General features: G+C 39.5%; 1 protein-coding gene across 1 annotated transcript; it reads right to left on the bottom strand.

Moving 5' to 3' along the window:
* Window positions 1-4,394: 4,394 nt before the first annotated feature.
* LOC127786135 (transcription repressor OFP12-like) lies at window positions 4,395-10,480 on the bottom strand. Its single transcript, XM_052313462.1, has 2 exons — window positions 10,409-10,480; window positions 4,395-10,318 (listed from the first exon to the last, which is right to left on the bottom strand). Exon 2 carries the CDS (start codon window positions 8,206-8,208, stop codon window positions 7,411-7,413), a length of 798 nt encoding a protein of 265 aa, XP_052169422.1. The 5' UTR covers window positions 8,209-10,318; window positions 10,409-10,480; the 3' UTR covers window positions 4,395-7,410.
* Window positions 10,481-12,756: the final 2,276 nt, after the last annotated feature.

Genomic DNA, 12,756 nt, shown 5'->3' with positions numbered 1-12,756 from the left:
TCCATTACAAGTTTAAAACAAATATGATTTTTTTATGAAGCTTCCTTAGTCCTTACACAACGTATAAGCTTCTACATATATATGTTTCACTATTTCTTTCATGATTTTTTTTTCTGAAAACTTTTTTTATTACATATATATGAGAGAGGAATCACTCACACAAAAGATAATAGCACAAAAATAATTTATGCAGCATGTGAAAAATGATCATAAAAAGAACAACACAAGAAGTTTCATATTTTTTTTTGAATTTTCTAGTGGGGTCAATCCATTGTCAACATTTACATGTATCTAAGGGTATTTTAGGTATTTTCAAAGTATTTGGTTAAATGGTATATTATATTGTAGAAACAACTGATAAACTCATTGGCATACTACAGAAAAGGGCCAAAGGCTATGTTAAATATTTTAGATTCTCTCTAAAATTAATAGAAGAGTTCCGTTAGAAAAATTGAGAGGATTACAGTCTCTACATGCTCTCTAGAACAAAAGATTTGAACTCACCAAAATCCCCACAGATTAAGCTCATATGTAAAGTACTTATATGTTGAATCGAATGGAACACCATATGAAGTGACCACAAAATCTCTAGGCACATGAGGCAAGCATGGGCATGCTGCCACGTGTCCCAAAAGGTCTCACACGGCAAAAGCCATGATAAGTTCGCACGCACGCTCATTTTCGATCTGACGCTGCACTGCTGCAATTAAAACCACAATCCGGCCGGGCATGCTGCATATGCTACCTCCTGACGACATATCAGTTAGCCTCTCCATTCCAAATGAAATGATGCCATATGCGTCGCGAACAAAGAAATCCAGGCCCTGTTTAGTTCCTAAGGGCTGTTTAAATCACCAGTAAAATTTTATACCCTATAACATCGAATATTTAGCATATACATATACTATTAAATATTGTTGAGGAGTGATCCTCTCTAGCGGGAGATCGTGAGATCTTCTTTCGTGAGTTCGGCCGGGGGAAAGAGCTCGCTTCTAGAGATGGCGTGTCCACCCTGGATGCTACTAAGTCGCGTATGGGCGATTAGATTAGACAGGTTCGGGCCGCTATGGAGCGTAATACCCTACTCCTGTGTGTGGGATTAAGGTTGAGAGTTACAAGGGTTCCTAAACTCCGGAGAGCGTTCCCGCTTCTCTTCTCCTAGAGTTTAGGCTTACTGAGAGTCGTCCCTTTTCTCGGTCGGCAAGGTCCTCCTTTTATAGTTCAAGAGGATACCACATGCACCGCCTCTACCTACTCTTATATGGGATGGGGACCCACTCTGCCTTGACCGGTCCACGATCCGTGCCTTCACCTGGAAGCTAAGGCGCGGTCCGTCCTTCTGTGGGACCCAGTGCCGCCTCCCACCTGACACGGGGGACGGCCCTGTCATTCGCCCTTTAATGGGTGGAGACCTTGGCCGTCTTCCTCACGCCGGGAGAACTCCGGATGACGCTCTGATGTGACAGGCATACCTATCTCCACTCCGCTGGAGACAGAGGCGACGTAGGGGCACGGCCACCCGTCCAGTCAAACGTGACTGGCGACAGGCCGGTCACAGACTGGTCAGTCCTGACTGATGTGCGTCAGTCGGGCGGCACTGCACGTTTGCCCTTACCGCATTAAATGCGGTGAGGGGCAGTTCGGGCGCCGTGCGCATTGATAGCGGTTCAGCCTGGGTCCCATCCCCGCTCGCTCCCCCGCCACATGGCAGTTGGGCGAGGGCCTCGGGGCAAGGCAGCGCGAGGGCCCGAGAGGCATGACGTGGCACCCCGAGGCCCCCCGGCCGCTCCTGCGATTCGCGAGGTGCAGGGTAGGGCCAAGCTGTAGGGCTACGTGGCTGGATGGGAAGGTAAACTCCCCTTACTTTGCATACCCCCGGGCCCATATCTCCGACAAATATAGACGAAAAAATAACTAATTATACATATTGCGTGTAAATTGCAAGACGAATCTTTTAATCCTAATTGCGCCATGATTTGATAATGTGGTGCTACAGTAAATATTTGCTAATGATGGATTCATTATGCTTAATAAATTCGTCTCACGGTTTACATGCGGATTCTGTAATTTGTTTTGTTATTAGACTACGTTTAATACTTCAAATATATGTCCGTATATCCGATGTGACACGCCAAAACTTTACACTCCTGGATCTAAACACAACCTAAAATAAAAATTTTCACGTTGTCACATCGAATGTTTGAACACATGCATGGAGTATTAAATGTAGAAAAAACAATTACACAAATTGTGTGTAAATTACGGGACGAATCTTTTAAGTCTAATTGCGTCATAATTTGACAATGTGATGTTACAGTAAACATTTGCTAATGATTAATTAATTAGGCATAATAAATTCGTCCCGCAGTTTCCTGGTGGAATGTGTAATTTGTTTTGTTATTAGACTAAGCTTAATACTTCAAATGTGTATCCGTATATCCGATGTGACAACCAAACCCAAAAATTTTCCCTAACTAAACAAGGCCTAAGAGGCAAACACCTGAAAAAGGATTATAACCCCTCGAGTGTTATCTAAATAATCATAAAAATTTAACAATATTAATTAATGTATGATATATCACTTCATTAAATCATTAACACATAAGTCTAAATTCGATCTTAACAAGTTGTAATAAAACTAACAAATTTAACTCTAACTAGTAGTATACGTGTGCTTACATTAATTATTTTTTAACTTGTACTACCTACACCTAAAAAATAAGTCTATTTTTCACATATCACACACATGCTAATACAAACAAAAAAACTAATACGCATACTTTATCGAATCCAAAGATAAGTATTGTTCTCTTTATCTACTCCGAATGCATTTATATCGTACTTTCATAAACTCCCATGTAATGATTTCTTAAAAACAAATTAATTTTGGGACAAACATGCATGATGAACTAAAAACAAAAATAAACTTATTATGGGACTGAGGTAGTAAAAATTAAAATTAAAATTACATTTTTTTTGGAGTGATATATATCACATTAATTTATCTTACTAAATGTTTAATTTTTAAAAAGTAATATGTAAATAAACGAGGGGAAAGAGTTTCCTAAAATCATACCGTAGTAGTACTAGTACCAGTAGCTTTTCCACTACAGTATTTCTGAACGATTCGAAGCAGCGAGAAAGATCGAACAGATAAATTAAGAGGCCATGATCACCAACTGTTTTTTGAGCTCTTGCAGTATCATCAGTAATCTATCAGAGTATCTGCTGGTAGCTTTGCGGTTGCCATGTCGGCGTCGGCGTCCTCCTCCTACCACGCGCGCGGTGTAATTACTCACGATTTCGCTCGCCGTCTCCATGGATCATTCGCTCGTGAAATCTCGCCCGACGGATTATTGCCCGCTTATTTGTATTATGCGTGGATTCATGGCCTCTACCACTTTACACCCTCAGTACTGATTGGCAACTCGATGTCTCGATCGTTGATTAATAGTTCATTAAGAGGATGTATGGGAGTTGAGATGAACACTCAAGCCAGCTGATTGGCGAGCTCTCACTGTTACATAAAACCGGCAGTGCTATCGTTTTTAAACCAGCAGTATGCAGACAACAGTATGATGATTCTTTTAAAACGCCTTTGTAGTATTTTCACACGAATTAGTTGAATTTCAGTATAGTTCTTGTAAATATGTCGGTTTGAACTTTGAAATGAGGCTATAGTATAGTGTTTTTGTTGTGTTTTCGAGTATTAATGGAGAAGTCTTAAAATAATACACTGGTGGAGAAATCATCTTTGGTCGGTCGACCAAATTCCACAATAGTCCCGGTTCCATTAAAAACCAGGATTAAAAATGATTTTTAGTCCCGATTAAAAAAAATTTGATTTTTAATCCCGGTTGGTAACATGATTTTTAGTGCCGGTTCATCCCCTGTCGGAGGCATGTCAGGGGGCTGAGGATCTTTAGTCCCGGTTGGTAACACCAACCCATTTTAGTCCCGGTTGGTGTTACCAACCAGGACTAAAGATAGATCTTTACTCCTGGTTATTTCACCCGAGACTAAAAATAGCGATTTTTAGTCCCAGATTCGTAGTCCCGGTTGGGAAACCGGGACTATAGGGGGTTACAAACCAGGAGTATAGACAGTTTCTCCACCAGTGATACTTCCTCCGTTTCAGGTTACAAGATGTTTTGACTTTGGTCAAACTCAAACTGTTTCAAGTTTGACTAAGTTTACAGAAAAACAATAATAATATTTTCAACCAAAAATAAATTTATTATAAAAATATATTTAATTTTTTATCTAATGAAACTAATTTGGTAATATAAATATTACTATATTTGTCTATAAACTTAGTTAAATTTAAAGTAGTTTGATTTTGATGAAAGTCAAAATATCTTATAACCTGAAACGAAGGGAATAAGCCGGTATAATATAATGTGGCTACCTATGGCGCACACGTGGATGCATAATTCGTCTCGATTCTGGGCAGTATATTGTCAAGAGAAATTCAGTGAAATTAACCTCCCAGCTGTATTTTGTTCAGAGAAAATTATGCGAAATTATGTTTTTTTCAAAGAGAAAAATTCAGTGAAATCAACCTCCCAACTGAAAAGAAACGGATGGAGATCGACAGGGAAAAGAAGACGTTATTGTCAGACATAATTGTGTGCTTAATTTCATCACTACCGTGATTCAGGTGCATAATTAGGGACGTAGCCAGTGGGCACATACGGGGGCAGCTAAGGTTTAAGCTCGACACGTGGTAACAACATAATACATATGAAAATACTGAAACACCATTGTGTTGAGCATAATAATATAGATTATAGGATTAAAGTACTAGTAATTGACTGCATGGATTATTGAAGAGTAAATTGAAACCACCATTTGAATTTTGTAATTTCTATAGCATCTTCAAAAGTTGCGGTTGGTATTTATGAATTTATCCCCACACTGCCATACATATTTATGCATGCATATTAGTTTCACTGCTCTCAACCGTTGAAAGTTGCATCCACATCGGTGTCTATTAGGAATGAAAACGGAGCGGATACGGACGGATAATGCTCATACCATATTCGTTTTTATATTTTTTACCGGATACGAAAACGAATACGGATAGCTCGAATACGGAAACAAATACGGATTATCTCGAATACGAATAAGAATCGAATATGATCGGACACGAATACGGAAACAAATTTTTCTCGGAACACGAAAACCAACTCAACTTCTAATAGAAATAAATATCAACATATATAATTAGCTTATTTTATATAAAATGAGGTATAATTTATAAATATTTTTAAAATTTAAATAATATTAATAGTATGGACTAGTGTTAAGAGATAAACTACTATTAAAATCTATAAAGGTATATTGAAGGTTATAGAGTTAGAAAGAAATGGGGTATGTCTCATGGGTCCTGCGGATATCCGAATAGCACTGTTCACCGGATATCCGAATTATTATCCGTATCCGACGGAAACCCTGATACCATATTCGTATTCGTATCCGGGAGAAAATATCCGTATTCGTATCCGTATCCGAAATATCCGAGAATTATCCGATCCGAAAGGTATCCGTATCCTTTTTGTCCGGAGCGGACGGAAACTATCCGCTCCGTTTTCATAAGCACATGATTTGATACGAATGTAAGGGAAAAAACAAACAATTACAAAAGACAAAGAAATTTTTTTAGTTAATTTCACAAAACTACATATACTTCGATCAAATTATCACAAAACTACATATTTAGAGTAATATATCACAAAATCTACATATTTAACACACTAAATTTCTCGTAGAATTACATATTTAAGGTGTGGTATCATAAAACTATAGATTTAGTAATAAAATTATCACAAAACTACAGGTTTAGTGATAATTTAATCACTAAACTTACACGTTTATGACTCAAACATAATACTAGTGCTAAGGATTTAAACTCTAAAATTTATAGTTTTGTAATAACTTTGTTATTAAATCTGTAGTTTTGCAACACTTCACCTTAAATCTGTAGTTTTGTGATAAATTTAGTGTTAAATCTATAGTTTTGTGATAATTTGATCATAGTATATGTAGTTTTGTGAAATTTTCTCAAAATTTTTCCGTGAGATTGGTTGGACCTCATGTTGAATTTTCTCCAAAATTCTCTTGGGGGCTTGAGGCATTCCACAGTTCAAATGACCAAATTAAATGAAAAAAAATTCATAGGATTTAAGACATAAAAATTCCTCTAATAATACTTTGTTACAAATGGGGCTTAGATATTAAGATCCCTCTAGAACAATTTAACAAAGGATATTTGATGGTTTTTTTTGTAGGATTTAAATCCAATTCAAGAAAACAATTTTCCCAAATGGCTCATTGGAACAAAATTAACATGGGATATTCATGAATCCTACGTAAGCTCCTATGGAATGTTTCAAGCCATGAAGTTTTGTTGGAAATTTAACATGAGGTCCAATATCATGGGAACTTACCTTCGAGCCTTCATATCTTGTCAATTTCATGTGTGCGTTTTCTTGTCCATCTACCGTTATTACTGCATTTTCCCTATGTTTTATATTTCATCGAATTACGACTACATTCCTATCAATTTTTTTTGTTTTCCTCCCTGTGTTTTCTTATTGTTGCATTCTTTAGGAAACTAACTCAAAATTGTTTCTCTTTGAGCATAACGCTATGGGTGCAATATTGTATTGGAAAGGAGACAGGGCTAATGAGATGCAAAACACCATTCCCCAAAGACCGTAGACAGATATACCCTTCGTTTCATAATATAATGTGTTTTGGTCTTATCCTAAGATATGGTTCACCAACCTAGCTTGACTAATTTTACAGAAAAAAAACATAGCAACATTTTTGTTGAATCCACCATTGAACATATTTTATGATAGATATTTGTTTGGTGGCAAAAATTTTGCTACATTTTCATATAAACTTAGTCAAGGATGTGAACATATCTTAGGACAAAAGCAAAGCACCTTCATTACACTCTAAAACGGGTGGAGTATGCTTTATATGTACCTCTTCACCTACTTGTCACAACATAACAACCCATTTAGAATAGCAGTGGACACTCACGGATCAGAAGCACTCATGTTTATGAAACTCTTAAAATCAAATCAATTATTGTGCCCTAATTATAAGTTAATCTAGTATGAGTATATTACAGTGGACATGTCCTACATCAGCAAGCTAAGGTATGCACACCAACAAAAAAAAAGTAAAATAAAAAATCAAAGATATTAAAAAATGAAAAAAAAAATCAAGGAGATGGCACAAGAGCGACACAAATAACAGATGTTCGTTACACTTCAGACTTAAACGCCATTGGCCCTTTTCTCTAATCCTTCTAGAAGCTCATTTCACGCGCGCGCGCACGACGGCTGCGCGCGGCGCTCGCCGGCGCGGCGAGGCCGGCATTGGATCGATCGATCGCTACGCCTTCCTCCTTGCGTCGCCGCCGCCGCCGCGTTCTCGGACGACGCCGTCGGCGGGGGTGGCGGCGGGACCATGGGCGTTGAGGGCGAGGAGGAGGTCGGTGAACGCGCCGAGGATGTCCGGGAGCGCGTCGCGGTCGTTGAGCGCGATGTAGGAGAGGAGCAGCTCGTGGAGGCGGGCGCGGTCGCCGCCGCGGCGCGCGACGTCGAGCCCCATGGCGTCCACCATCTCCGTCATCGACTTGAGGAACTCCTCCCGCGGCGCGGCCGTCGACACCGGGACCGGCCGCGCCTGCTCGTCGCCGCACACGCGCACTCCCTTACCAGTCGCCGCAGCCGCCGCGCGGCTAGGCGCGGCGGCAGGACGCCCCGACGACGACGACGACGACGTGCTGGCGCCTCCGTTGCCGCGGGGGAAGACGGCGGCGGCGGCGGCGGCGGCGGCGGGGTGCTCGGCGGAATCCACGATGGAGTTCGACCGTCCGGGCGACTCAAAGAACAGCCGGCGTGAGGCGATGGCGGTGGACAACCCACCGGCGTCGGCCTCCGCCTCGACATCATCAAGGTACAGCGGCGGATCAAGGTCGTCAAGAAAGGCAGGCGACGAGGTCGACGCCGACGACGACGACGGCGGCGACCCCGTCCCGACCGACGTCGACGCCGCCGACGTCGACGACCCCTCCTCATGGCCCACCGCCGCCGCCGGCGACGGCGACGGCAGCGTCAGCGCCCGCCGGAGCCCGGCGGTGGGCAAGCACCCCGCCATTGCGCGCTCCGCCGCGTTCCTTGGCATCATCCCCAACCTCTAATTAGACCGCGAAGAGAAAGAGACAGGAAAGCTCAAGGAGAGAGAGAGAGAAGCAATGGCGATGGAGGCTTCCCTAATTAGAGCGAGAGACACGTACGAGAGAGACGGAGATAGCGGCGTGTCCCGCCTCTATATAGGAGGAGAGAGAAGGCGGCCTCTAATTACCAATTAGAGGCTAATCACACTCCCTAATTTCTAATTAGCAACATAATATGTAATCACCATCTTCCCCGTTATTTATCCCCATCATCACACAGAAATTTTAAAGCAAGTTTAATAGTTTAGCCATCTACTGGGTCCATATCATTTATAGCTAATTTAATAGCATATTCGTATAATAGTTATCTATAAACCATTAATATATGTGATCCCACCTGGAGTTCATACTGCAGCTGGCTACAAAACTTTTCTTCTCTCCTCTACATGTGTTTACAGTTGACTTGAAGTACTCGCTCTTAGAAATTGGTGTGATTTCTTTTTTCAATTTTTTTTTTGCCCGTTGGACCATGGCTAATACTCATGCTAGTACCACTGGTGCAGTGAGTTGAATTGAATTGAATTAATTGACTGCTTTCAAATTTGGGTATCTCATGGATGCAGTTAGTAAATAAAAAAAAAAATCTTTGGTGCTGATATGATATGGACGGTGGAGATACGTCCAGAGATGTGCGAAATGACTTTGCGAGTGGAGTGGACGGTGCATATTGTTTCCACGTGATGTGCTTCATTAATGATTTGCTTGAAGAAGTGTTTACTGATTTGTAACCGAAGAAACCCAATATTTGATTATGCATGAACCGGATATGTTGAGAACTAATACTATATTTGTCGCAAATACCTCCATTATTAGGTATTTATCTCGAGAAGTATTTATTTAGATTCAAAACAAAAAATGAAGTTGCGACACAGGTCGTAGTAGCGTTTTAGAGATTTTGGTAGATATGGATTTGAAATTTGTTCACTGCTTGATTCACTAAATCTTTTGAAATTTGTTCACTGCTTGATTCACTAAATCTTTTGAAATTAATATCAAACCGTAAACATTATTGTAATTGGTTTGATATTGATTCGGACCAGATTTATTGAATTGAGTCATGATTTTCGTATCTAAAACCGTATTGATGCACAGATCACCATATCCTATGTTTCATTTGGTTACAAACCAACACAAAAATCGTATATCTTTGAACAATCCATTAACAAAGACGTCTCTTTGAAAACAATTTGGACTGTGCATGCAATCCACCACATCAAATGGTGCAGCCCTTGTGTAAATCACAACCGTCCAACCCACATACCAAGATTTTGAATTAGCCGCATCGATGAAACCCACAAAAAATGGGACAATCAATTAAATTGGCTTGCATCTTGTTTTGGAGTTTCTTCCATCGAAACTAAAATGTCTATTTATTCAGAATTCTCACTTGTGCAGTTCTGAGATTTAAAATAATGTTTTCGTCAACAAAGTCACAGAGGATATAATCTTTTTTCTTTATCTCGAAGTATTCCAAGCATTAATTTCTTCTATATATATTTGGCAATCCCCTATTAAATATGTACCAAAAGAGCACAACATAGAAGTTTAATAACATTATATTTGATAATTAATGTTCAAGATTTAGAAATCATGATTTTAGGGGGATTTATATTTGAACATTTAAGACATGAAGCCACCCGTATGAGGTAGTTCAAAAAATCATTCACACTTTTAATTTGAAGATATCAATAGGAAGTTCAGATCTAAAATGGCCAAATATATCTTAAATATTTCAAATCAAGTTTCATGCTTCACAAAAAAATCTCATAAATATTTTGGAAAATGATTTAAATAGATGGTTTCATATCTGAACTTATCAAATCCAAATTCATTTTATTGTATCCAGATTGAAAATGATCGAATCCAAAGTCCGATGGTGCTTCTGTCCCTTTTTTCAAAACAAGTAACCGGGATGCATATTCTTAGTTTCACATCGTCTCCTTTTCATATGTGAAAAAAAGCTTACTAAATGAAAAGGAAATAAGTAGAGATGGATGGACCTGATTTGATGTAGTTGGCAAGTTGATCCGCGCTGGTATAGCTTCTCAACAGCTCGAACACCTTCATGCAGTCAAAGAATCAAGGCGAAAAAAAACAACTGAAATGATAGTAGAAGAAGGAAAAGGCTTTCTATTCATGATTTATTCCAACCTGAAAAGTAACCACGCAAAAGATCTATATGGTCGAACCGAAGAGAAAGGTGTTAAGCGAAATAGGAAGAAGTGGAGGCACATACGGAGGTGAGGAACTGGATGAATATATAGGTGAAATATACAACGGTCGACATGCATAACTTTGCATATAGATAAAGTCTACAACGGTCAGCATGCATAGCTCTAGGAAATCGAACGGCCTGAATTGAAGCAATAGACGTGGTTGTACGGGAAGCCGACAAAAGTCAAGCGTTGTGTAACATCTGTTGCTAGCTCAGAGATAATGATGTACCGCAAGACTGGTGGTAATTATTAGCACACGCAACATGCTTGTCACGATTTAGCGAATGCAACTAGTAAAATAAATATTTCATTATACTAGTTGAATGCACGTGCATTGTTATGGGCTAAAAGAAAGTAATTGTACTACATCAAAGTCAAAATTATGTAAGTGTTTTGGGCCAATAAAATGAGTATGTAGAATATATATAAATTCTTATATTCAAATGTTAGAAATTTGAGAGAAATCCTTAAATGGGTAACTCATTTTTAGCCCTTTTGGTTTTTTTTTTCAAGAAACTTCATATTGCAAAGTTACAAACACATGCAACCATAGACTAGGAATGGTCCATCTCATCTCACAGAAGAAAAATCATGTATCTACTTGTGGGCCTCACATTGTTTGTTTCCTTGTTGGGAGCATGGCATCCTAGAGCTCTAGTCAAATACTATGCCTTTTCTCAGTGGGAGTATTCCAAGTATTAATTTCTTCTATATATATGACAATCTCCCATTAAATATGCACCATTAAAAGAGGACACCATAGAAGTTTAATACTGGCTCTGTCCTAAAAAGATTGTTGTTTTGGAAAGTCAAAGGCATGTCAACCAATAAACCAAAAGACTACCATGCCCTCCATTAATGCAGAGGGAAAAACAAGAAGAAGGGAGAAATAATGGTTGGATGGCTAAAACTAGAAGAAAAAAAATGAAGTGGTATTAAGAAGTTTAGTGCGCCCCATAGCTAAAAAGACACTCTTTCATCGAAGACCACACTCGGGATGTATAGGAAGGTTGGACAAAGGGGATAGCATTAGATTTATTCATTAATGTTCAAGATTTAGATATCACGATTTTTAACCTAAAAGATTTACGTGGATTTATATTTGAAGATTTAAGATATGAAGTCACCGGTATGAGGTACTTCACAAAATCTTTCACACTTTGAATTAAAGATATCAATATGACATCTCAAATCTAAAATGGTCAAATCATAAATATTTCAAATCAAGTTTCATGTCCTTTTTTTTAGAAAATGAGTCAAACATAAGGTTTCAGATCTGAATTTATCAAATATAACTCCATGTGAATTTAGATTGAAATGATCAAATCCATTTTTTTATGGTGCTTCCGTTCTTTCTTTTTTTTTTCAAAACAAATAACCGGGATGCATATTCTTAGTTTCACATCGTCTCCTTTTTATATATGAAGAAATAAGCTAACAAGAAGAAAAGAAATAAGTGGAGATTGTTGGACCTTGTCGATGTTTGATGTCTCGACTACGGTATTTGCATGGCATGGGGATCGTTGGTACTAGGATATATGCGAGACTGAAGTAAAAGAGATGGAGACGAGGATTTTTATACAGGTTCGGGCCCCTAAATTGTCAGGTAATAACCCTACATCCTGTTGGCCGAAGCCGGTATTGCTCTTATTCACCATAATCACACCAGTACAATATTTGGGGTAGCCTATCTAACTATTGTCGACTTGGCGGTCTATAGGTCTGACTCGTAGTCGACAACAGGGTAGTCTTCTTCCTCGAGTTCGTGCCCGGCGAGGTCAGAGACAGCACTAGATCCCTACGGCCGGCCTCTGTTGGTACCGGATAGGGTCGATCCAGGCGTATCTCTAATGTCGATATCCGGAGGCTTGTCTTGGCATATGTTGTCTTGTATGTTGATCTCCTGTCTTGATCTATTGTTCCGTAGATTGTGGTGGGTGTTGATTGTGTCTTCTATGGTGGGTGTCTCCCCACTCCTCCTAGGGGGTCTTGTATTTATACCCATAGGTGTCCCCTTGTTCAAGTAGAACTAGGGAAATTAATATGGATACAATCCGAGTAGTCCTTGTCGTTTTCATGTAGAACTCTGGTTGTCTTTCCTTATCTGGAACTCCTCCTATATCCGCAGGTTGTTTCCGTATAGGACATGGCATATGGTGGGTCCTGCCGAGATTTAGTCGACTACTATTAGATATGTGGTATCCATAACCCTGACAGTAGCCCCCGACTTTGATGCAATTGAACGAATTCATATTCTCAACCGCGCGCAGACTTTGGAGTAAC

Source organism: Oryza glaberrima, chromosome 10, assembly GCF_000147395.1.
Source record: "Oryza glaberrima chromosome 10, OglaRS2, whole genome shotgun sequence".
Classification (NCBI taxonomy): Eukaryota; Viridiplantae; Streptophyta; class Magnoliopsida; order Poales; family Poaceae; genus Oryza; species Oryza glaberrima.
This window is presented reverse-complemented; position numbering and strand designations above follow the sequence as displayed.

What these genes read in the sequence shown, in the direction of transcription:
- LOC127786135 (XM_052313462.1), bottom strand. Translation starts at nt 8,208, where the DNA reads ATGATGCCAAGGAACGCGGCGGAGCGCGCAATGGCGGGGTGCTTGCCC.